Source organism: Etheostoma cragini, chromosome 15, assembly GCF_013103735.1.
Source record: "Etheostoma cragini isolate CJK2018 chromosome 15, CSU_Ecrag_1.0, whole genome shotgun sequence".
NCBI lineage: Eukaryota > Metazoa > Chordata > Actinopteri > Perciformes > Percidae > Etheostoma > Etheostoma cragini.
In genome coordinates, this window is record NC_048421.1 from 17,580,417 (window position 1) to 17,601,800 (window position 21,384).

At 40.5% G+C, this 21,384-nt stretch overlaps 2 protein-coding genes across 6 annotated transcripts in view; one reads left to right on the top strand and one right to left on the bottom strand.

Moving 5' to 3' along the window:
* LOC117957548 (tripartite motif-containing protein 16-like) overlaps positions 1-8,574 on the bottom strand; it is a 21,527-nt gene extending 12,953 nt beyond the window's left edge. Inside the window, exon 1 of the mRNA XM_034893358.1 lies at positions 8,567-8,574. The gene's annotated coding sequence lies outside the window, so the exon portion shown is untranslated. The remainder of the gene's footprint in view (positions 1-8,566) is intronic.
* Positions 1-21,384, top strand: part of si:ch73-281f12.4 (RA_Radil_like and Myo5p-like_CBD_Rasip1 domain-containing protein) — a 54,945-nt gene that overhangs the window by 8,508 nt on the left and 25,053 nt on the right. For 4 of the 5 annotated variants that reach the window (XR_004659537.1, XR_004659536.1, XM_034893355.1 and 1 more), the window contains 9 exons: positions 3,734-4,408; positions 4,613-4,650; positions 6,465-6,634; positions 6,738-6,850; positions 10,235-10,454; positions 11,353-11,525; positions 16,398-16,542; positions 18,535-18,716; positions 18,801-19,179. Coding sequence is in view for 3 of the 5 variants with exons in the window: in XM_034893355.1 (XP_034749246.1) it covers positions 3,734-4,408; positions 4,613-4,650; positions 6,465-6,634; positions 6,738-6,850; positions 10,235-10,454; positions 11,353-11,525; positions 16,398-16,542; positions 18,535-18,716; positions 18,801-19,179 (2,095 nt within the window). In the remaining 2 variants the exon portion in view is untranslated. The remainder of the gene's footprint in view (positions 1-3,733; positions 4,409-4,612; positions 4,651-6,464; positions 6,635-6,737; positions 6,851-10,234; positions 10,455-11,352; positions 11,526-16,397; positions 16,543-18,534; positions 18,717-18,800; positions 19,180-21,384) is intronic. The other variant, XM_034893357.1, reaches the window with a different exon arrangement.

The following is a 21,384-nucleotide window of genomic DNA, read 5'->3' on the forward strand; positions in this document are numbered from 1 at the left end:
CCCCCCCCCCCGGAGATCTGCTGACTGTGCAGGAAGAGCTGCAGCAGGACTAACATTACTCTGCAACAATAGGTCAACCCAAAGCAAAGGAACTTGTGGGGTCTGTGGTATATCAGGGGCTAGATAACAGGAACTGAGAGCTTTTATATAGCCACTTTGAGCTTTTAAAGTTTGTCATTAAAACTGTCTTCACTACTAACTGAACACCATTAGAGCATAAAATACTGAAAACTACGCATTCAAATGTTCCCCAGCTCTAGCAGATACATTGTTTTAACAGTCCAAAACTCAAAGATCATCAGTTTACTCTCATACTGGACAAAGACAAGCATGGCATCCAAACAAAAAATAAATTATCATCGACCGACTTATCGGTGAATTATTGCCGCTCTGAACAAAAAAACACATTGCAGTACTTGTATGCAGAAAATGTGACAGTTTTTTTCATGTCATGCTCGGTAGGTACCAACAGCAATAAGAGCATTTTAAAAGTCTTAATTACCACTTTAAGTCTTAAAGTTAATGCAATTCAGTACAACTGCATATATATGTAAACATGTACATTTAATTCTATTAAATGTTTATTATTGAGGTTTTAGTTGAAGATGTTGTACTGGAGAGGTGTTTATGATTTTTTGCCCTACCTACAGTGGTGTGAAAAAGTGTTTGCCCCTTCCTCATTTCCTGTTCCTTTGCATGTTTGTCACACTTAAGTGTTTCGGAACATCAAACCAATTTAAACAATAGTCAAGGACAACACAAGTAAACACAAAATGCAATTTGTAAATGAAGGTGTTTATTATTAAAGGTGAAAAAAAATCCAAACCATCATGGCCCTGTGTGAAAAAGTGATTGCCCCCCTTGTTAAAACATACTATAACTGTGGTTGTCCACACCTGAGTTCAATTTCTCTAGCCACACCCAGGCCTGATTATTGCCACACCTGTTCACAATCAAGGCATCACTTAAATAGGAGCTGCTTGACACAGTAAGGTCCACCAGAAGATCCTTAAAAGCTACACATCATGCCGAGACCCAAAGAAATTCAGGAACAATTGAGAAAGAAAGTAATTGAGATCCATCAGTCTGGAAAGGGTTATAAAGCCATTTCCAAAGCTTTGGGAATCCAGCGAACCACAAGACTTGCCGTGGTAAAAGGAACTATGAATTCTGCTGTCTACCAAGAGATCCTTAAGGAGAATGTCCGACCATCTGTTTGTGTACTCAAGCTGAAACGAACTTGGGTTCTGCAGCAGGACCATGATCCTAAACACACCAGCAAGTCCACCACCGAATGGCTGAAGAAAAACAAAATGAAGACTTTGGAGTGGCCTAGCCAAAGTCCCGACCTGAATCCTATTGAGATGTTGTGGTATGACCTTAAAAAGGCCTTTCATGCTCGAAAACCCTCTATGTAACTGAATTGGGACAATTCTGCAAAGATGAGTGGGCCAAAATTCCTCCAGGACGCTGTAAAAGCCTCATTGCACGTTATCGCAAACGCTTGGTTGCAGTTGTTGCTGCTAAGGGTGGCCCAACCAGTTATTAGGTTTAGGGGGCAATCACTTTTTGGTGTCCACATTCCTGTCCAAGAGACAGGTAGATGGCTTAGCCGAGGAGACCTTTAATATTAGTTGTTGAAGGTCTATATGAGAAAAGCGGTCCAAGTATGTCAGGTCTTGTCATTCTTTCTAGTAGTCCTGCGTTTGAAGCTGAACCGTTGATGATCGTGACTAATTTTATCTCTAATTGTTTTAATTTTAGCGTTAAAGAAGCTCATGAAGTCATCGCTACTCAGAGCTACAGGAATAGATTGCCCAATAGAGCTGTGACTATCTGTCAGCCTGGCTACAGTGCTGAAAAGAAACCTTGGGTTGTTCTTATTTTCTTCTATTAGTGATGAGCAATAGTCTGATCTGGCATTTCTGAGGACCTTCCTATAGGTTTTCAAACTGTCTTGCCAATCCAAACAAGATTTTTCCAGTTTTAATTTGTTTTAATTTGTGAGTTTGTGAGTTTTACCAAGGGTCTAGTTTTCGTTTCTTCATCATCTTCTTTTTTAGAGGTGCAACAGAGTCTAAAGTTGTCCGTAGGCAGGTCGTAGCACCATCTACAAAATTCTCAATTTGGGAGGTCCTCTGTTATATTAAAGCATGACAGTGAGTTAAATGCTTGGAATGCTTATGGAATATTTTCCTTATTTGAGCTATAGCACTGTCAGATTTGCATCTAGTGTAGAAACAGTTATCTAATTTAGTATAGTCAGGTAGTAAGAATTCGAAAGTTATAAAAACAATGGTCTGATAGAACCGGATTTGAGAGCAAAGATTATCCAGAGTCAAATTCCTTGTTTGTTTATGCAAACCTGGCCAATGAAGCTGATTCTTATTCTAATAAAAGGGACACTAAGTGTATAAACTAGACTTTTCCTTAAGTAGAAATTAATATCTGTTCTCAAACTATGAAACTTCTCAAACCTTTTGTATGTAGAAGATTACACACGATGTGACAGGACTACCTCCACATTGCTTGCCACAGGCCTCTCAGACTGTAACCAGCCCAGAAGATACTCACGACTAACAGGCTTTTTGTTGTGACCACGACGTCACGGACATCACCGACGTCTCACTCATAAGCCCTTCTTTTCCTGTCTCACCTTCCGCTGCCAGCAAGCTGATCATGCCGCTGTTAACAGGCACACTGCTGGCTCATTTCCAAAATGTTAAACAAGAACATCAATCCTATCAACACGTTGACTGGCACTGGGAAAAGGGTTTCCAATCTAGAGTATTAGAAAAAATAAAGAGCTGGTGCTTGAACCGAAAATAAATCAGCAACTATTTTGATGACTCGATCAGTCGTTTGTCAACTTCAAGCAACATCTGATGGTTTTAGCTCCTTTATTGTGAGAATCTATTTTTTTTTAATTCTAATTCTAATCATTTTTTGTCTTATATTAGACCAAAATAAATATTGCAGGCTTTTCGACTGTTGGTTTAGAGCTGTAATTGGGCCTTAAAAGTTAAGCCCGACAGAATTCGTCCCGAGCCCGACAAGTACATTTTGATTGACAGCTTTTTAAAAGCCCGAACCCGTTTACAGCACAAAATGATTAATATGCGCGCACACACAGCTTTTTTGCTTTTTATGAAGAGTGAGTCATTTATACATTTTTGCTTTCTATGCCGGTGCAACCAAAACATAATCGCCAGAGTCCAGCCTCCGTTTCACCTTCTCAACATGCATTTTTGCGCTAAGTGAAATGCATCACCTGACCACCCATTCACCGTAAAGCCCAAGTCGGCCTGAGCCCCTCTAAGATGAACAAAATTTAGATTGAACCGTTCGGGCAAAGATTTTCAGCTTTATGTTGGTTGGAAAAAACAAGCTTTTTGACAAGTTTCTAGGACATTTAATTACATGTATTCTCTAATATTTTATAGACCAAATGATTAATTATTAAGTACATTTTCCAAAGAGTGCCAACCTGCAGTAGTCCCGGCTTTTCAGTGGTAAGGATTTGCTTTGTTACTTTGTCTCATGTGATAGTAAACTGAATATCTTTAGGTTTTGGACTGTTGATCGGACAAAAACAAAACATTTAAAGAAGAAACATAGGATATGTGATGTGCACCAATCTTATAAAACCAGACAACGAATGGATTATAAATGGCAGATTCATTGATAGTAAAAAAGTGCTGTGAGAAGTAAATCAGAACACTTTTTTTTGCAGGATTTTGTCATCTACCTAATGAGTGGGACCACCACTATCTTTGGCTGCTGCAGGGAGCACTGTAACGGAGAAGACGAGGAAAGATTAAAGGTGGACATCCTTCTTTTTGCTCCAGATGTGTTGCCTCAACACTGCTGTGTCAGACGCCTGGACTCCTCCACAGGGGAGCACAGGAAGACCTTGACAATGCTAAAGCCCCTTCACGGTGCTCCTGTGACCAGAAATGGTTTCCTCCTTAAAGAGGAGGTGGAACTGAACCCAGGGGACTTGGTGGGCTTGGGAAAACACTACCTGTTCATGTTTAAGGATCCTACCAGCACATCGGGATCCCCTCCCTGGATGACCACACTCTGCCCGAACGCGGATACAAAGACATCATCCTCTTGTTTATCATGTGGCTCCTCTGTTACCGTCAAAAAGCTCAAGAGAAAGCCTTTACCCCCTCTTTGGAGGGACCTGGAGGGCACAGAGGCCGTGGTAATATATGAGCTAGAGCAAGAAGAGAGGGTCCTGCAGGAGATTTTGGACATGTTGGACCCCAGTGGAAGTGAACCAAAACTGACGCCTGCTTTCCTGCTGAGCCTCTGCATTCAGCACTCAGCCGCCACGTTTGAGCTGACACACTTCAGGCAGCTTCTGCTCCGGATAGCCAGCCAGATCCAGCTCGTTATGTGGGTAAGGATGAAACTCCCACTTCAGATAATTGACCTTTTGTGCCGGAGAATCTCAAATGGATAAACAAAGTGTTTATTCAGCACTTTATTCCCATAAGTGTGAAGAAGAATGTAAAGTAATCAAACATGCCATCAGGGTCATATTTAATGTTTGCTGGTTAGACGTGCTGAAATGGATATTTTCTTCATGTGGTTCCCCTCTTAGGAGAAGACAAAGGAACTTGCAGCCATCCAAACAGAAATGTGAGTATACAAAGTATTTTCAGAATGCCCCAGAAATACATGACAATGAGCTGCCACAGAGAGAGGGGCAGCAGCTGCTGCCTGTGATGATATACGACACCTCAAGTTTTACTGTCTGGATAAAAGAGGAGTTAAAGTCTGATTTTACAACTATTTGCTCCTCCAGAAAACAATGAGGTTTTTTTAAATGCAGGTTGTGCAAAGAGAGAATTTCCCACAGTCTCTTCTCTAAGTAGAAGCAGCTGAGAGTTTTTCTCATGAGCACAGAGCCTACTTCCTTACATAGCAGTGTCACTAGATTACACTTCGTCTGTCTCAGCGGGTGAGCAGAGTTATCAAAGTATAACAGTGTTTCCTCTAAAATATTTTTCAAATGTAAAAAAATTAACATCCCACTTGTAAACATTAGTCCCTATGACAACTATGATCAGAAAGATTGTGCCAAAAAATGAACAATAACGTCGCTGTCAACGGGCTTATCTGCTATGTTATGTTAGCTACCAACTGTTCAGTGTCTCCTGCAGCGGGGGGCAGAGGGGCCGCAGTGTTTACTAACGTTAGCTTCTTGTCTCATCTGGGGTCTGGCAAATCAATATCAAATTCAGTGTCCCCAATGCTATTTTCCAATAAACTGTAGCTTTCATATTTCACGGGGCCTGCTTGAGTGTGGATTTCATGTTGCGGATTTTGTTGCTGTTTGTCACTTTGCCTAAGATTGATCACAGCGACTATTCAAGGGAGAGAAGTGTAATGTGACTGTACCTTTAGAAGGAAGTGTAAGATGTCTTACAATTGCAACTAATACTATTTTAACTATCAATTAACCTTTAAACGATTGTTATTGATCCATTATTTTTCATTACATTCAGGAATAAATGCCCATCCAAAACCTTGCACAACACAGGGTTCAATTTACAATTATATAGAAAAAAAGAAGCGTCAAATCCTCCCATTCAGATGCTGGTAGAGACAATTGGCGGATCATCCAAATTGTTGTTGATTAACTTTCAGTTGATTAAGTAATTAATCACTAAATCATTCCAGCTAACAGAAGAGTAGTCCTTTTTCTCTGCAGACCTTTTGACTTGTTATTGTAGGAAAAGCATTAACAATGGCTTGATACAGTAAGGTGGAAGGAAAAGTTGCTGTAACTCTGATTAACTGAATATCCACTTTTTGCTGATTTTCAGACATTTTAAAGGAAGTTCAAACCAGATTAACTCGAGGATAAGCAGAGTCCACTTTTGTGGTGTTTTTCCATTTCTGTCATTCAAGTTAGACTCACTGAATCGGATCAAGTGGGTAAAGATGTTCAGGATTTTTCTATATGTTTGCAGTTTACAGTCAAGCTCGGACGTTTTTATATCAGGTGCTTAATCCCTCTTGTTGTCTTCGTGTCAAAGTTTGACATATTTTCAAAAAGTATCTACATCCAAAATTTGGGTTTTTGTCAACCAAATTGTCAAAACAAATAACATGGATGGTTCCATACAATGCTCTTCACAAGATAAATACATGATCAGTTGACTACTTAATTGCATTTGGGGGTTTTATTCCAATTCATAGCATTTGGAGAAAAAACTAAATGTTAAAAAGTTTACAAAAAGTCGACAATGACATCGGAAAAAGTGACAAAAATATTGGGCAAAGTGACAAAAACATTGAGAAGAGACAAAAACAAGTCTGGAAAGCTTGAAAAACATTGGGAAAAAGTGTGATAAAATTACATTTAAATTTTGAAACACAAAAAACAAAAAGTTGATCGGCGGGAAGACAACACAATGGTTAGACTAATCTCTGTGCTTTTATCTCAGGAGCTCCAGTGACGGGCAGCACGAGCATGTTCAGTTGCCCAGCATGGAGGAGCTGATCCCAGGTCTGCAGCCTCTGGTGCTGTGGATGGCCAACTCCATCGAACTGCTGCACTTCATCCAGCATGACGTCCCTCAGCTGCTGCCCTGGAGCCAGGGCCAGGAGGACGAAGGTGTACACCGCGTGGCCTTTGAACTAAACAATAATTTGTTTGTTATTGCTTGTTGATCATTATTATTTTTTTTCATTTTAAAAATGTATGTGTGTGTTATCAGGTCTGTTGGACTCTGAGATGTCCTCTACTCGCACAGCCTGTGAGGAAGCCATGACAGTCCTGGAGGAAGTCATCATGTTCACCTTCCAGCAGTCCGTCTACTATCTAACAAAGGTTGGCTGCCACCCATTGATATACTACGCCTTTAACACACGGCACATACACACACTCATAGTGACACCAGCATGTTTTACATCCTTTTGACCTGTAAAATCTTGATGGTCGGTCACATGTGAAACAGGAAATTGGACTGTGTAAACACCATATTCAGTTTTTATTGAGTATATTCCAGAAAGAAAACACAATAACAGAATGGAAACACCAACGCTGTCTGGCACTCTCAGTCAGGAAAAGCCTGCAGAGTGTCTTTTCCCCTGACTGGAATACAAACAAAAGACAATCTTGTCTCCCAAGGTTACACTGGTTTCACTGGGTCTCACCAAACCAGAATGTCTGATTTGGTGAGAACCGCTGTATTGTATGAACATCGGCCTTTTCTTTTAGTCTTGCAGTTGCATTGAGGAATTGTTTAAAGTTAAGTCATGTCAAATTTATTATTAGAGCACACTCAAAAACAAAAAGACAAAAGAGCTTTACAGAGACATGTAATTCAAACATAAATAAAGAGGTAATTGTAACAGACAAGTTTGTTTTAAAAAAAACAAACTTTGTTTGTTAACAAGCTCAGTTAACCCTGCAAAAGTGTATAAGAGTTTTTATAAATAATTGTTTTCGGAGGCGAACTCTCCGTTTGGAAAGGAGGGAATGTCCCTGTTTTTAAAAAAAAACATGTATGTGTCAACCGAGTATCGGTCTCAATATTTTGGGTTTTCTGTTTTTTTTTTGCCTTTCCCACCCATGCCCATCTACACACCTGTCTCGCTAGTCGGTCTTTGTTCCCAGCCAATCAGCTCCTGTTTGTCCTAATCACATTTTTGCCCTCACCTAGGCGTCTTTGCCCAGCACTGCAGCTGCACAAAATCCCTCTGCCCGCCAGATTAGTTTGTATTTCTTTCAGTTCAGTGTTTGTTGGATTTAAAATTACTGATGGACGGGGGGGGGGGATCTGAGTGTGAAGATACACTGGAAGCAACAAACAAAGGAAAGCTCAAACACCTTTGTATTTTGACTGGGGTCTTGGAATAGTGAAGAGTAAATGATCTGAGTAATCTGGACGTAGAAATTGGACCGAGATTAGAGATGTAGGCTTGTGCCAAACTATGCAAAACTTTAAAAACAAAAGAATAAATTCTATATGTCACTGGCAATCAGTGAAGAGAGACCAGTACCGGGGTGATGTGGTCTATCTTCTTGGTACCAATGAGGAGTCTCACTGCTGCATTTTGAACCAGCTGTAGGCCAGCTAGGGAATAAAAGCACGTGAGACAGTCTTCAGGTCTCCAAAAAATCTTATTTATAGTTGAAAAAGCTGCTGCCAAAGACAGAAATTATATCCTATACTTTTGGCCTTTGTAGAAATATTTGAAGACTGAAATATGGGAAAGACCTTTTTCTTGTCCTCATTCAGCATCTAGCATTTGACAGATAGGGCCTAAGCTAGAGCCCTGGAGTACAGCAAAGGATACACAAATAAGTTTACAACAATGTATTGCCTTAAAAACTTAAATCCGGACACACACTTTAAACTATGCATCATAGTCTGTGTCTGGATTTGATTTGTCAGCAGTCAACTCTCCTGTTTTACAGCCCCACTGGACACTCCCAGACTAGATTCATGTGTCCCATGTTAAAGATGCTTATTAAAAGCTGTCTGGTTTATACAGAACACAGTTGATATCATCAGGCTGTAGAAACACCACCACCCTGCACAGTGACTGTTTGAGGAAGGAAGGGAAGGAAGCAGGAACAGGCTGTTTATTGTGTTGAATTCTGAGACATATTTCAACCGCCTGTACTGAAAAAAAAGACCTTTTGCTCTACAATTTATGTTCTACATTTTAAAAGAAGTTTTCAGTTTGCCGTTGCCTTTAATTGTCAAATTTTGAGGTTGCAGCTTTGTTTACAGCAGTACCACGCATCTTAAATAGACAATGTATTATTCGTGTATGTGTTAGATGGTAACTATGTTTCTGGTGGAGAGAAAAAGAGGATCTGTTTCCTGCAGAGGAAGACCAACTGTCATCAGAGGAAAAACCCAACTGGGGGAAAGAAGGGAGGCGCTGAAAACAGTTTTTCTGTTGATTTCCTGTGAAATATGACTCAACGGCCATAATTTACAGACATCACTTCATCACTTCTTCTTTTTCTTCTGGCTAAGTCTTATTAGAAATATAACAAGAATTTAACTTTTTTCAAAGGGTATTCATGCAGCTGTTATATACATCACAAGAAAGTGCTCATCCAGACGTTTCTTAACACTTAACAATGTAATTTTTCCTTAACCATCTTCTGTCTCTTTTCTGTCGGTTTCCATGATAACCAATAAGTACCTGCAGATTTGCTGCATAGTTAGATTTGCTGCTGACCCGGCATGCAGGTGTGTGTGTCATGCCAATGGCAGAACTGTAGCGACAAGATGTAGCGTTAAGCCGGATCTGTGTGAGACCTGACAATGAGGTGGCGTTAACAAAATAGAACAGCTTGCAAGACAATTCTGCAGTGTTTGCAGAACCTTTTTGCTCTTCCTGTTTTTATATATTTAAGTGAAACTACAAACTTGACCTTTTTTTAGATTCACGTGTAATTGGAGGCCAAACACGTTTTGAAGGTACCAGGATGTGATATCATAATACTTTGAGTTCTTTTTTATGTTTCTGTGCCGGCAACAGCCATGGCCGAAGGCCAAAGTCAAAGCCGAAGTCCCATACTAACTATGCCAACATTTAATACAAATATCTAATACGATAAAATGATGACATTTTTTATCCGAAAAGGTCAAAGGTTCACTTTTCTGTGACTTCACTGTTCTGGCCATTAGTCAACGACCTAACTCAGGAACAGAAAGGGAGACATTTGGCTGGATACTGAATTGGTGACGCTTTGGTAAAGTTTCGCCCAAAATACCCTTAATACCGCTTTTATGACATGGATGTAAACTACATATTGACTAGTTGCCACCATCCTCATTTTAGTTTGGCAGTTTTGGTATGTAAAATGACTCAAATTGCAGTGCAACTGTGATACCGTTTTGATTTTCTTCAGCTGGCCTTTTGTGTTGATAAACACGCTTTCCTGCAAAGTTTCCTGACCCCTCTGTGAATGCCTTTCTCTCTCTGAGTCATTATGTTCTGTACTAAACAAGAAAAGACAGAAAAAGATTACTTTCCTGCTAATGTTATTGCACTGTACTTCATATAATTAGCAATTACGTGAAGGAGAAAAGGAAAGTTAAGTAGTTTATGTGCTTCAATGATACTCATCAGCCTTACCATTGCTTGACTCCCATGGTGCATTAGCAGTGTTTATCCAGCACTTTCTACAGCGTGCAGTGCAACATCAAGATTGTCTAAAGCAGAGATGATAACTCCTTCTCCCTAGAGTATGTATTCAACCTTGCCTGGTCTGCTGGATGGCAACCCGTTCTCAGAGGGCGGTCAGCTGCGAGTGCCTGATGGACTCGCCAGCATCCTGGAGGTGCTGAAGGAAGCACTGAAGCTTCTCACAGCCTTCCAGGTCCACCCAGACATCTCGCTACAACTCTGTGCCTACCTGTTCTTCTTCATCAACGCATCGCTGTTCAACGCCCTCATGGAGAGAGGTGAGACTACGGCTCACTTTCTGGCATTAAGATGGATGGATTATGTCATTTTGTATGGACATTCATGTTGCCTATATGACATCATACTGACTTTGGTGATTTTTTTTCTCTAGTACCACTAGGTTCACATTTGTAGTTTTAAGTGAATTGTTTTGACAAGTATTGGATTGATTGAGAATCAGGTTCCTCTCATGAGGATCTGTAATACCTTTGGTGATAAAGGACCCCACGTCTAATTGTTTGATAGACATTGGCCTATGACCAAATACCTGCAAAACATCTTTCTGTTTAGTGCTGATTTGCAAATGCTAGCATGATAACACGCCAAACTAAGATGGTGAACAGGGAAAATATAGCTGCTAAACATCAGCATTGTCATTGTGATTGTGATGATGGAATGCTAGTGTTAACAATTAGTGTTAACCTTGCATGGCTGATAGCATGTCAGTGGACTATAGATACAGTGCTGATCACTGGAAGTAGATATGAAAGTAAGAAAAAAGTGAAGCAACCTTCTTGGAAATCAACAACCAATTTTAGATTTTATAGAAGGCCTGAGGGCCGAAACAATATCACAAAAAATAGAGAAATGCATATGGAGCCAGAAATATTACCTACATTTCTTGCCTATATTCTTTCACAGTTTAATTACAAAAGGCATTATTTAATTGTTACACCCAGAGTTTGTTTTAAATCTCTATGAACCATTAAGATTGAGAGCATTCAAAATTAAGAGCATTTAAGCATTTCTGTAGCCAGGCTAATAGCATTAATACTACTATTGCTATTTCTTTTTCTATTCTTATTTTATTACATGCCTGTACTGCTACTGAATGTAAAAAACTATCTTTGTCAATATCTCAATATCGTTCTGTAATTTTTGACTAATTTGTTTCAGGATCTGTTGCTGGGTTCTACCAGTGGTCCCGGGGTGTTCAGATCCGGGCCAACCTGGACCTGCTGATGGACTGGATCCAGAGCATCGGTCTGGGCGATCTGGCCAGCGAGTTCTTCCAGAAGCTTTCTGCTGCTGTCAATCTGCTGGCCACACCCAAAGAAACACTCCTGCAGGTCAGAGGACATCTGTTTCTCCTTTCCTGTTTGACTCTCAGTGGGTGGGTGTAGCCTCGAGAGTCCAGTCATGTTAGAGTCAGCATGAATGTCTTTGTCGTCTCAACGGTGTCCGTGCAACATTAGTTACGTATGTTTATGTACGAGGTGCAAGACGTTTCACTTACCCCTTCCCACTGAAGAAATGCAACTCCTACTCTGTTCAACAGCTTCTTATTGTTGTCAAACAATAAGAAGCTGTAATTATGACATAAAGTCTGTGGGAGCGGGAGTCTGTTTTTTTGGCTTACAGTTATATTATCACCTGATCCACTTAAACTCCCACGGTGCCATTCACATTGAACAGACAGGCAGGAACAAAGTAAATACACTAAAATGATCAACTCATGACATCATGGTGTAAAGACAGGCTTGGCCAAAATCATAAGGATGTGAGTATATTCTGTTAGCCAGAGCATTTATGCAATACATTATCAGTTTAAAGCCTATTCATTTTGATGTTCAGCTGCAGATACACATTAGAGTAAAAGACATTTTAAAGTTTCAGTTTATGCTCAGGAATAACATACTGTATCCCTCAAACAATGCTGTACATCACTAGAACAACAACTTTAGCTTTCACTTGTGTTTAGTCTTTGCTGTGCAGTTGTAACTTGCCAGTTGAACATTAAGTCCCACCTTAAGCACACCATTCTCTAGTTACCCATTCAAATCTTGTTTACACTTTGTACCGCAGAAGGAAGCTGAGCTCTTACTCGGCTGGTTAATAAACACATAAAGAGAAATTGACACGTACAATTAGCCAGGTATGACATATAAGGAACAATAGGTACGAACCTTTTCCTCATTCACAGGTGAAAAGATGAGTTTGCTGTGTGGTGCTGTTGATTTTGTACTTTAAATAGAAAAGGCAGTTTAAACCAGTCAACCTAATTAATTGCCTGGAATAGTCAGTACACAGAGCGAAAACGCACTCTCATTGTAGCTGTCAGCTACTGCCAGTTACAAACTAACAAGCTAACGAACAACATAACAACTGCTATTTGCCGATTTTGGTGTACAACGGACTCCTCATCTGAGTCTGCGTCTAAGTAGTCTGGTCCACCGGATATACAGTGCTGCAATAAAGCCTGAGATGCGCTGGATGTCCCTCCCCTTTCGCTATCTCCGCTATCTGTTTTGCAAGGGCAACACTGCTGAATCTGGGGCTTAGCGCTGCCCAGGACGGTTGTGATTGGTTTAGTCATTCTTGTTTGAAGAAATACAAACAAGCCAGAGCAGAAGTTGTGGGCGGCACGATGCCAGGTTTCCTAATCATGGAGAAAGATGTGCTTCCAGCCCTTTTTCAAAAGTTTTTTTTTTACTTTTTATCTAAGCAGAATATTTTGTGGTCTGGAGCTCAATCTTACCCTCGTGGTTAACTGCAGTATACGTCAGAAAATCCCGCCCGCTCCATGTTGAGGGATGGATAGTCTCGCATTGCCAGACCTTCTTCCCCAGCGTTGCAGAGGAAGCTCTGGCGAGTCTGGCATTTCTTTAAACCAATCACAATCGTCTTTTGCGGCACTAAGCCCCGAACACAATGCCTCTGCTAAAAAAGCTTTGGGAAGAACTTTCTTTTGGGTGAGATATGTGAAGGTTCAAAATTAGTTTTGGTCGTGTGAGATAAAACTCAGATTGTTTTTTATTAGTTATTTGATGCTATAAAACTCAGGTGAAATGTCATGATTGACAGCTGTATTTATGGGACTTTGATACGCTGGCCTTTGTACAGTGGGAGAAAGTGAAGACGCGTTGTCCGTCTTTATATATAGTCTATGGTCAGGAGGGAGACTTTTAAGATATTTGAGCTGCACACAGAACTCCTTTTAAATTGACATGATCCTGCTCTGTATTAGTGGGTGTAACTGTGGTAAATTTGAGGCCCAGTTTTAAACAGCTGTTTTCACTGTATGACTCACAGTCGTGATACCAGCCTGAAAGATCTCCAGGGCACAGCAGCAACCCCCCTCAGGACACAGCTGTTGAAAGCAGTGTCTAGTCGGTTCGTGGGATTGGACTGTTGCTAGGAAGCTTGTGGGTTTATGTATCCCTGCCCTGGCATGAGGTCACTTTGTGGCTGCTGCAACAGAGCACACACCCTTGACAGATTTTTTTTCTCCATCTGGAGTTCTGGGCTTTCAGGAAACTGAAATGGTTCACTGGCACAGTTGTAAATTACCCCAGAGGGATGTGGCGCTGCTTGTTTTGCCAGTATGGAAAACACAACATTTGAGGAGTTATTTTAGGATAAAACAGCTTCCAAACATTACATCTCAGACATAACAGACAGACATTTTTAAATGTCTGCTGTTTATATGCAGCATTTAAACTTCACTTTCTGTTAAGCTTAGTGTGGTGTCTGTGTTATAAGAGAAGGGCAGGGACACAACAACATTTAACTTATGGTTTCTATGGTGGCCCCGGCATGTCTGGGCAAAAACCTACTTCCGTCAATTCAACTGGAATCAGACTGAATGAACTATGTAATGTTTGTAATAGTCACATGGCCGTCATGGCAAGTGACTCACCTGTTTCCTTATCCTCAAGCTACTTTCTGTAGCTATCCGAAGATCAAATATTATCTTTCTCGAAGGTGCCATATTTCATGATGAGAAACCTTAGACATTGAGTGTAGACACACTACCCGCTCAGAATGATGTAATTATAATGGACTCACCTTTTAATCCAGTGCAGAGTAAACGACAGGTATGGAGCTTTGAAGATGAGCTGCATTGATTTAAAACAAGTTCAAGCGCCCATATTATGCTCATTTTAGGTTCATAATTGTATTTTGAGGTTGTACCAGAATAGGTTTACATGGTACCATTTTCAAAAAACACCATATTTTTGTTGTACTGCACATTGCTGCAGATCTTGTTTTTACCCTGTGTTTTTTGGGTCTCTGTTTTAACTACAGAGGGAGATAGGGCTGCACAATTATGGCCAAAATGATAATCATGATTATTTTGATCAATATTGTGATCACAATTAATTATCATAATTATTTGTTGATTTTAACCCAAACATATTTTATTGTCACATAGGCCATTTACAACTGCCTTCACATCCATATTATGCTACATTCTTCTCATGTTGAAGTTGTATAGACATACAACTGCAACACATGTAAATGAAAATTAGCTATATGAAATAAATAGCCGGGTCAGCGGAGTTACACACGTCTGGATATGAAATGTCTGTATTGTCACTGCGCTGCATTTTTATGAACTATGATATTCTGGCCATGGGTCACATCTCTTGCAGGACCCACAGGCTCACGCGCTATACTCTACAAACTGAAGTTAGTTGCATTTAATAACTTCTTCTTTGTTTTTCGGCGTGGCGGCCGCGATAGCGGGGTTACTAGCGGAAACACTGGTACAAATACAGGTTTGCCTCTCATGCTTAACAATATACAGCTGTTTTAATAACAATTAAAACTGTAGACAAATGTCAGAAGTGTGAACCGGCGCTGTGTGGCGGGGCTGCGCGGAGAATAAGAGGAGAGAGAGTACAGGAGAGATCCAACACATGCACGACTTTACAGAAGAAATGGGTCATGTAATGCAAAATTAAACCATATCCATATAAACAACATTGCAGCGGACGCGAGGACCAACCTAGAGGAAAAATATTACTTGCGCCCTAGAGCCCTGTGAGCTAACAGACAAACTAGCATTGACTAGCACTGGTCACTGCTGTTGTCTGAAAAACAACACAGATGGGACAAAATGTTGTGTTTACTGGTAAACTGGTAAACCTTGAGACCGACGAATGACCGACTGCTATCTGTTGAATTTTCCCTAGGTTACTCTGTCCTCTGTGACTGTCTACATCTAGAAACTAAGCTGCGTGGTGCAGGGAACAACTCTGACTGGCACATGAGCAGACAGTGGTTTACGGAGGAGTAGATTGGCTTTGCCAAAACACACGGAGCGTTCTATGAAATGACACATTTTTTAAAAATCGCTCAATCAAACAAATATGAACTTGGTAATCGTGATTAAAATTTGATTAATTGTGCAGCCCTAGAGTGAGACATCTCACTTCTATATTATCTTTGTTTGGAGTCGCACATGCACAAGTAAAATCACATCAGCTAGATAACTCTTTCTCCAACTTTGCTCAGTACAAGGCAGGATTAGCTGGGAGACTTCTTTTAAACGAGTGGCTCTTGTGAACAGGGAACATGTAGATTATGGTGAACTAGTGTGTGTTGTAGCAGTGTTTTGCAATTGAAAACGACATAGCATGCTAGCGCTAGTATGCTACGGTTAGCCACGTTGTCTTGGCTAGTGACGTAGAAAGCCGTGCAGATTTTGAACATCTCACCCAGAGACTGAAGGCAGAGGACATTCAGAAACCTGTATCTGACTCAAAACAGCATGGATGTTTTTTTTCTTCCAAGTTTGTATGTGTGTGGAAGCACCAGAGACAAAAGATAACACCCCTAAACCCAGAAAATAATATATGGCACTTTAAAGTGCTCCTAATCTGTATTCACCAGGGAGAAATATTTCCCCAAGTGGATTTTTACCACAGGGACAAACTATTTACTAGATCATATAATTGGTTTAAAGTACTCGGCATGCAAATGAGAGACTAGCAATGACTTTGTTCTGTATATGAAAACAGTCATGAAGGCAAAGTGCTTGTTTCTTCATCTCAGTCATTCTTGCAATCACTACAAAAAGCTTTTGTGGCTCAGTCTTTCAGATGAAACCATCAATTTTACAATCCTGCATTTTGAGGTATTTTTAAGGGGTTTAGAATAAGTTGTCTGCTCCATGTGTCTCAGTGTTTTTTCTTTGTTCTTTTATGTCCGTCCAGGCGTCCTGGGCCTCTCTTAGGACTGAATTTGCTGCCCTGAACGCTGCTCAGCTTCACCACATGCTGAGGGAGTACAGCTCGGTTAAAGCCTGTCCTGCCGGATGGACCCCGTCCCCAGATGAAGCAGAGGACACTGTCAGGACGGGTGAGAGGCGTAGACAATCCTTGAGATAAATGTTTAATCCACAAAATCATTGACAAAATAATTTGAAAATAAGTTTGTCATATATCATATTTTGGAATTTTGGTTGGACAAAACAAGCCATCTTAAGACGTCACTGTGGTTTCTGGTAAACCAGGATTAGGATTTGTTTTTGACTTTTTTTTTCACATTTCCCCACTGTGGGACAAATAATCTTATCAAATATTATTATCTTATCTCATGGCCGATTAATTGGTTAACTGAAAAAAATAATCAGGAGAAAAACCATAATAAAAAAAGTAATGGTTAATTGCAGCTTGAGACCTTTTCTTTCTCTCTATCTTTCTGGGTAAAATCTTGAATTTTTATAATATAATTCATACTCTATAGTATATAAATGATAATTCATCAATTAAGTTTTACATAACTTAACAAAGGTTACATAAAGGTCTTTCAAGTTCACGTGCAGGGCGTTTTTAGTTTTTGTAGAGTTTAAGAATGCCAGATGCTGTTGACTGTAAACAGCAGTAACCAGACTCCATTCAGCAGGAATCTATTGTGCCGCTTGCCTGTCCAAACTTGACAGCAGACATGCTTCACTGCAAAAGACTTCATGATAAAAACAGAAAACTCAACAAGGTTAATAACTTATCTGTAATTACTGTAATAACAATTCCCAAATTTAAGGACGTTTCAGTTACCACCTTGGACTCTTTTCCTACTTCTAACGTAAGCTACATGATTCCGAGATATACCAAACTTACTTTTCTTCGCTTTCCTGGAGCACGGGCGGATAGCTGAAAGGAACATTGTGTCTGTTGTGTGGATTAATGGTGGCAAAAAAAGGCGCTACGCTGTTCTGTGTCTACAAAAAGCCATTTGCCAACACTAAATAAAATCAAACAAACGCAAGACAATATATAGTATTAAGGTGCTGTGAATGAAATCTACATTCACCACTTTTAAACAGAGTTTCTTGGAGATTATTCCTTCACAACGTTGTTCAATGCAAGAAAATCTCAGAGCTGAACCTGACACAGCACTTTTGATCAGACTCACCCTGGGTCAGGTTAATCTACTGCTAACTAATAACATTACTGTCGCCAAAATACTCCCGCGAATCTAATCCCCTACTTAACCGTTAACTGTCAAGCACTGCCATGAGTCCATGAGGCTACTGTCTGGTTACTTCACATTGTCATTGTGATTTTTTGTGATTACTATCTGAATCTGAAGCGTTCTCTGTCAGGTAAATCAGTAAGTAGGTAGGAAGCCATACAGGGTACAGGGGAGTTGCATAGGAAGTGGTTTGGGGTCTTTCTAAGTAATTTCGGGGTACAATTTGGTTTTGATGAATTCTACAAGCAGCAATACCACAGGCCAACAATCAGCCCATTCCAAACAGGCACATTTTCAACAAGCACTGATTTGGTTTATTTAAAACTGCACACTTTAGATCCCAGCAGGTGAAAATCCCTTTTTACTTTAATTCACCATTTACTCCTTTTAAAAGTAATCAGGGCTTTATTTCACCAAAGGTCTGGGGAGAAATAATCCATGTGATTAATCTTATGTTGTAATTATACTAAATGTACACCTCCACACTGACACTCACATGCATTTTTAAGCGGTAGCCTTCGTCTTAGTCTGTGTGAATAATCCAGTTCAGTCATTCTGTCTCCACCAATCAGCTTCAGTCCACAGTTTCCTCTCAAATCCACTTCCTCCCAGCAGGACACCGGCCACCTCGCTCTCACCAGTTCTCACCTCTTACTTCACTCAGATCAAATCCATCCTGCTGCGTTAAAAAAAAAAAAACACCATTGACTGATCTTGGAACAGTTGCAGTCAGTCCTGTGCTGTATTTACAGCTTTTAATTTGTGTTTAAATCAATTAGAGCAGCTTTACTAAAACGTTACAGGATTGAATTTCATTGGCAAGCTGTAATTAAGCTCGGGTCATTTGTGAGGGATGACCTCTCTCTCCTCCTGCAGCCGACATCCTGGAGAGCTTTGACAACCACCCACCGCTCATCCTGCCCAGCAGCACCTTTCACCTGGAGCTGGGTAAACCCGTCGTGGAGCCCGCTCTGTTCCAACAGCTCGGTCATCTGCAGGAGTTCATACGCCGACTCCCCCTCAGGGAAACCCAAGTCGAGCCCGATGCCGAGGAACAGGTAACAAGCTTTCTGAGCCAAGAACAGGAAATGAGACACTTTGAGGTTGATACATCTGGTATTGATTGACTTTATGTTCCTCAGACTGTTAATGGGACGACCACAGACAGGCAGTCTCCGACCTCACCTTCCATCAACGTCTTCCAGGACTCTGCCCATCAGGGGGTCTCTGACCCGGTTACCTGCCCCTCCCCTGAGTTAGACCGGGACTATAGCCACGCTGCAGACCCGCCTCAGGCCAGAGAATCACTTGGTGACCTGAATGGCTGTGAGGCAGTCCTGACCCAGAAGCTGAGGAGCCTGGAGCTACAGAACACCCTCACAGGACAGGCTGACATGACTTACCACAAGAGCCTGGCACTGGACCCGTCCTGCCTGCTGACGCCGCCCAACACCCCGCAGGGTATGGAGTTGGCCGAGCTGGAGGCTGATTTGCAGGAGGGCGCCCGCCAGCAGCAGAAAGGTAACTGAAAACAGGAGACTTTACTGTTCCTCCCAGTAAATGTAATTTAACAGAGAAGTGTTTCAATCCGGATCTTTGTCAGGTATTGTCAAGCAAACACCACAGAAATAATAAACAATACATGTTCATCATCAATCATCAGATCAGGTAGTTGAGATTTGCATATAAATGTACTCTCAGATTGGACCAATCAGAGCAGAGTTGGATAACACTGCCTGATGCTCCCATACAAGTGCTTCCAAGAAACAATATATATAATACACAAAAACATTCTAATAAACCAGATAAAACATAATTATCCGAGGAGAATATAGAAACTTATAGAAAAAATGTAATATAATAAATAGAAAAAATAGAAAATAAAATAAAACATTACCTGGCCCAAAGCGGTTTACATTACATTAGCAGACTATCAATGGCCAGACACATGTTAATAGTTACAGGAGGAAAAAGAAGAAAGAAAAGGAATCTATTACCATGTTTTAGAAAATTAAAAATATATTTATATTCATCTAAATATGTTGAAGATCTGTTCATCATACATTCATTCAAACCAGGTTGTTCCAACTGTAAATGATTAGAAAAACTAATAACAGATGCTTCTAAGCTTCCTTTAAAGACACTAACAGCTGTAAACCATTAACTGATACCTGGCAGCAGAAGATAAAAATTGAGTGAGTGTGTACATGTACAAAGAAAACCCAGAAGCAAGAGAGTCAGGCACGTGTGATTAGAAAGCTGACAGCATTTTAAAAAGCCCCTTCATGGCTCCACTTGCACACAGCAGGTTTTGATTCAAACGACACACAGCTCTGTCCCTAAGAATACGGCTTCTTCGTTTTCAACCTTGTCCCCTGTGACTAACGTCTGGAATGAGGTCTACTTTAAAAGCCTGTTCACTTCCTCTGACCAAATCTGTTAAGGAAAGTATTTAGTGACTTGACTTCGAGGACCCGCTGCATATTTGTTCCAGGTCCCCAAGAAGGTAACCCTGATATAAAAGAGGTGGAGCGCCTTCCCACTCCTCCCTTCATCTTTTCACTGACTCTGGAGGTTGAGGAATTTCAAGTGGGAGGCTGTGCAGGGTGGGCTCGCTCTGCAAAGGAAAGAGGGTTTCCTCTCCCACCCGTATTGTTTTTGGACACCTCCGTCATGAGGTCATCTGTAGGAGGGAGAGGGAGTCAGAGTAAGACTCGACTACTTCACTTTTTGTCTAAGGAAATGATACTGCTGCATTTCTGACAGTGTGAAACCAGTGTCCAAGCCTTAGAGCTGGTGTTACAACATATTTTCATCACATCATCGTAAAATATGACACCCCCACCCCTATCGTATGGATGTTACTTTGTATGAGTGGTTGTTATTACCCGATAATGAATGAGGTATAATTGGGTTCACATATTCTGACGACGCGTGATCGATTTTTATTGAGTTATTGAGTTTTAAAAGGCGAGATCCAGTAAATGCCAAGTACCTAATAATCACTCGATGACGTATTTTTATTTTTATTTCCAGCTTTAAGATATTGTCAGGTACTTTTCTTTCAGCTGATTAAAAGACTTGCAAACATGAAATAGCAACAACCACTTGTACAAAGGAACAAATGGGTCTCATTCTGGACCCATTGTGCTGTTAAGATTGTATCTCACTCAGTAAGTGGAGGAGAATGTCAATCGTTTTAACAGATTCTTACCATTTATGGTTTCATTTCATCCGAATAAGTGACATTACTGAATTAAAGCATCAACATCTGTGAAGAAAAATAAGTCAAACTTAAATTTATTCTGTTTGCTAATAGCAAGTTTGACCAAACAAATACAGGAGTCAAAGCAGACGTTAAGATGCTGATTTCTTAATTGATTCATCTTAATTGTCGTGTGGTGGTTTCAGCAGAGAAAAGGCTTTTTATCTAACGAGAAGCTCTCCTCAGATCTGAAGCAGACCTTCAGAAACCCTTTTCGTCACATGTGATTGTCTGTACTTAAAAAGGTTCAACTTGTGTTAATGCGCTCCCTCACAGACCTCCCACTGTTGCTGGCTGCTGTTACTGAAAGGGTTTAAAGCTGGAGGATTGGGTTGATCCTAATCAGATGTCTTTACTCTCATTGGCTACTTCTTGTATTGTGTTTTCTCTCTTATTGCTTTTTTATCCGTCATTTGTTTAAAGGGTTTGAGGTTTTTTGATTTCATTTGATTTATTTGGAT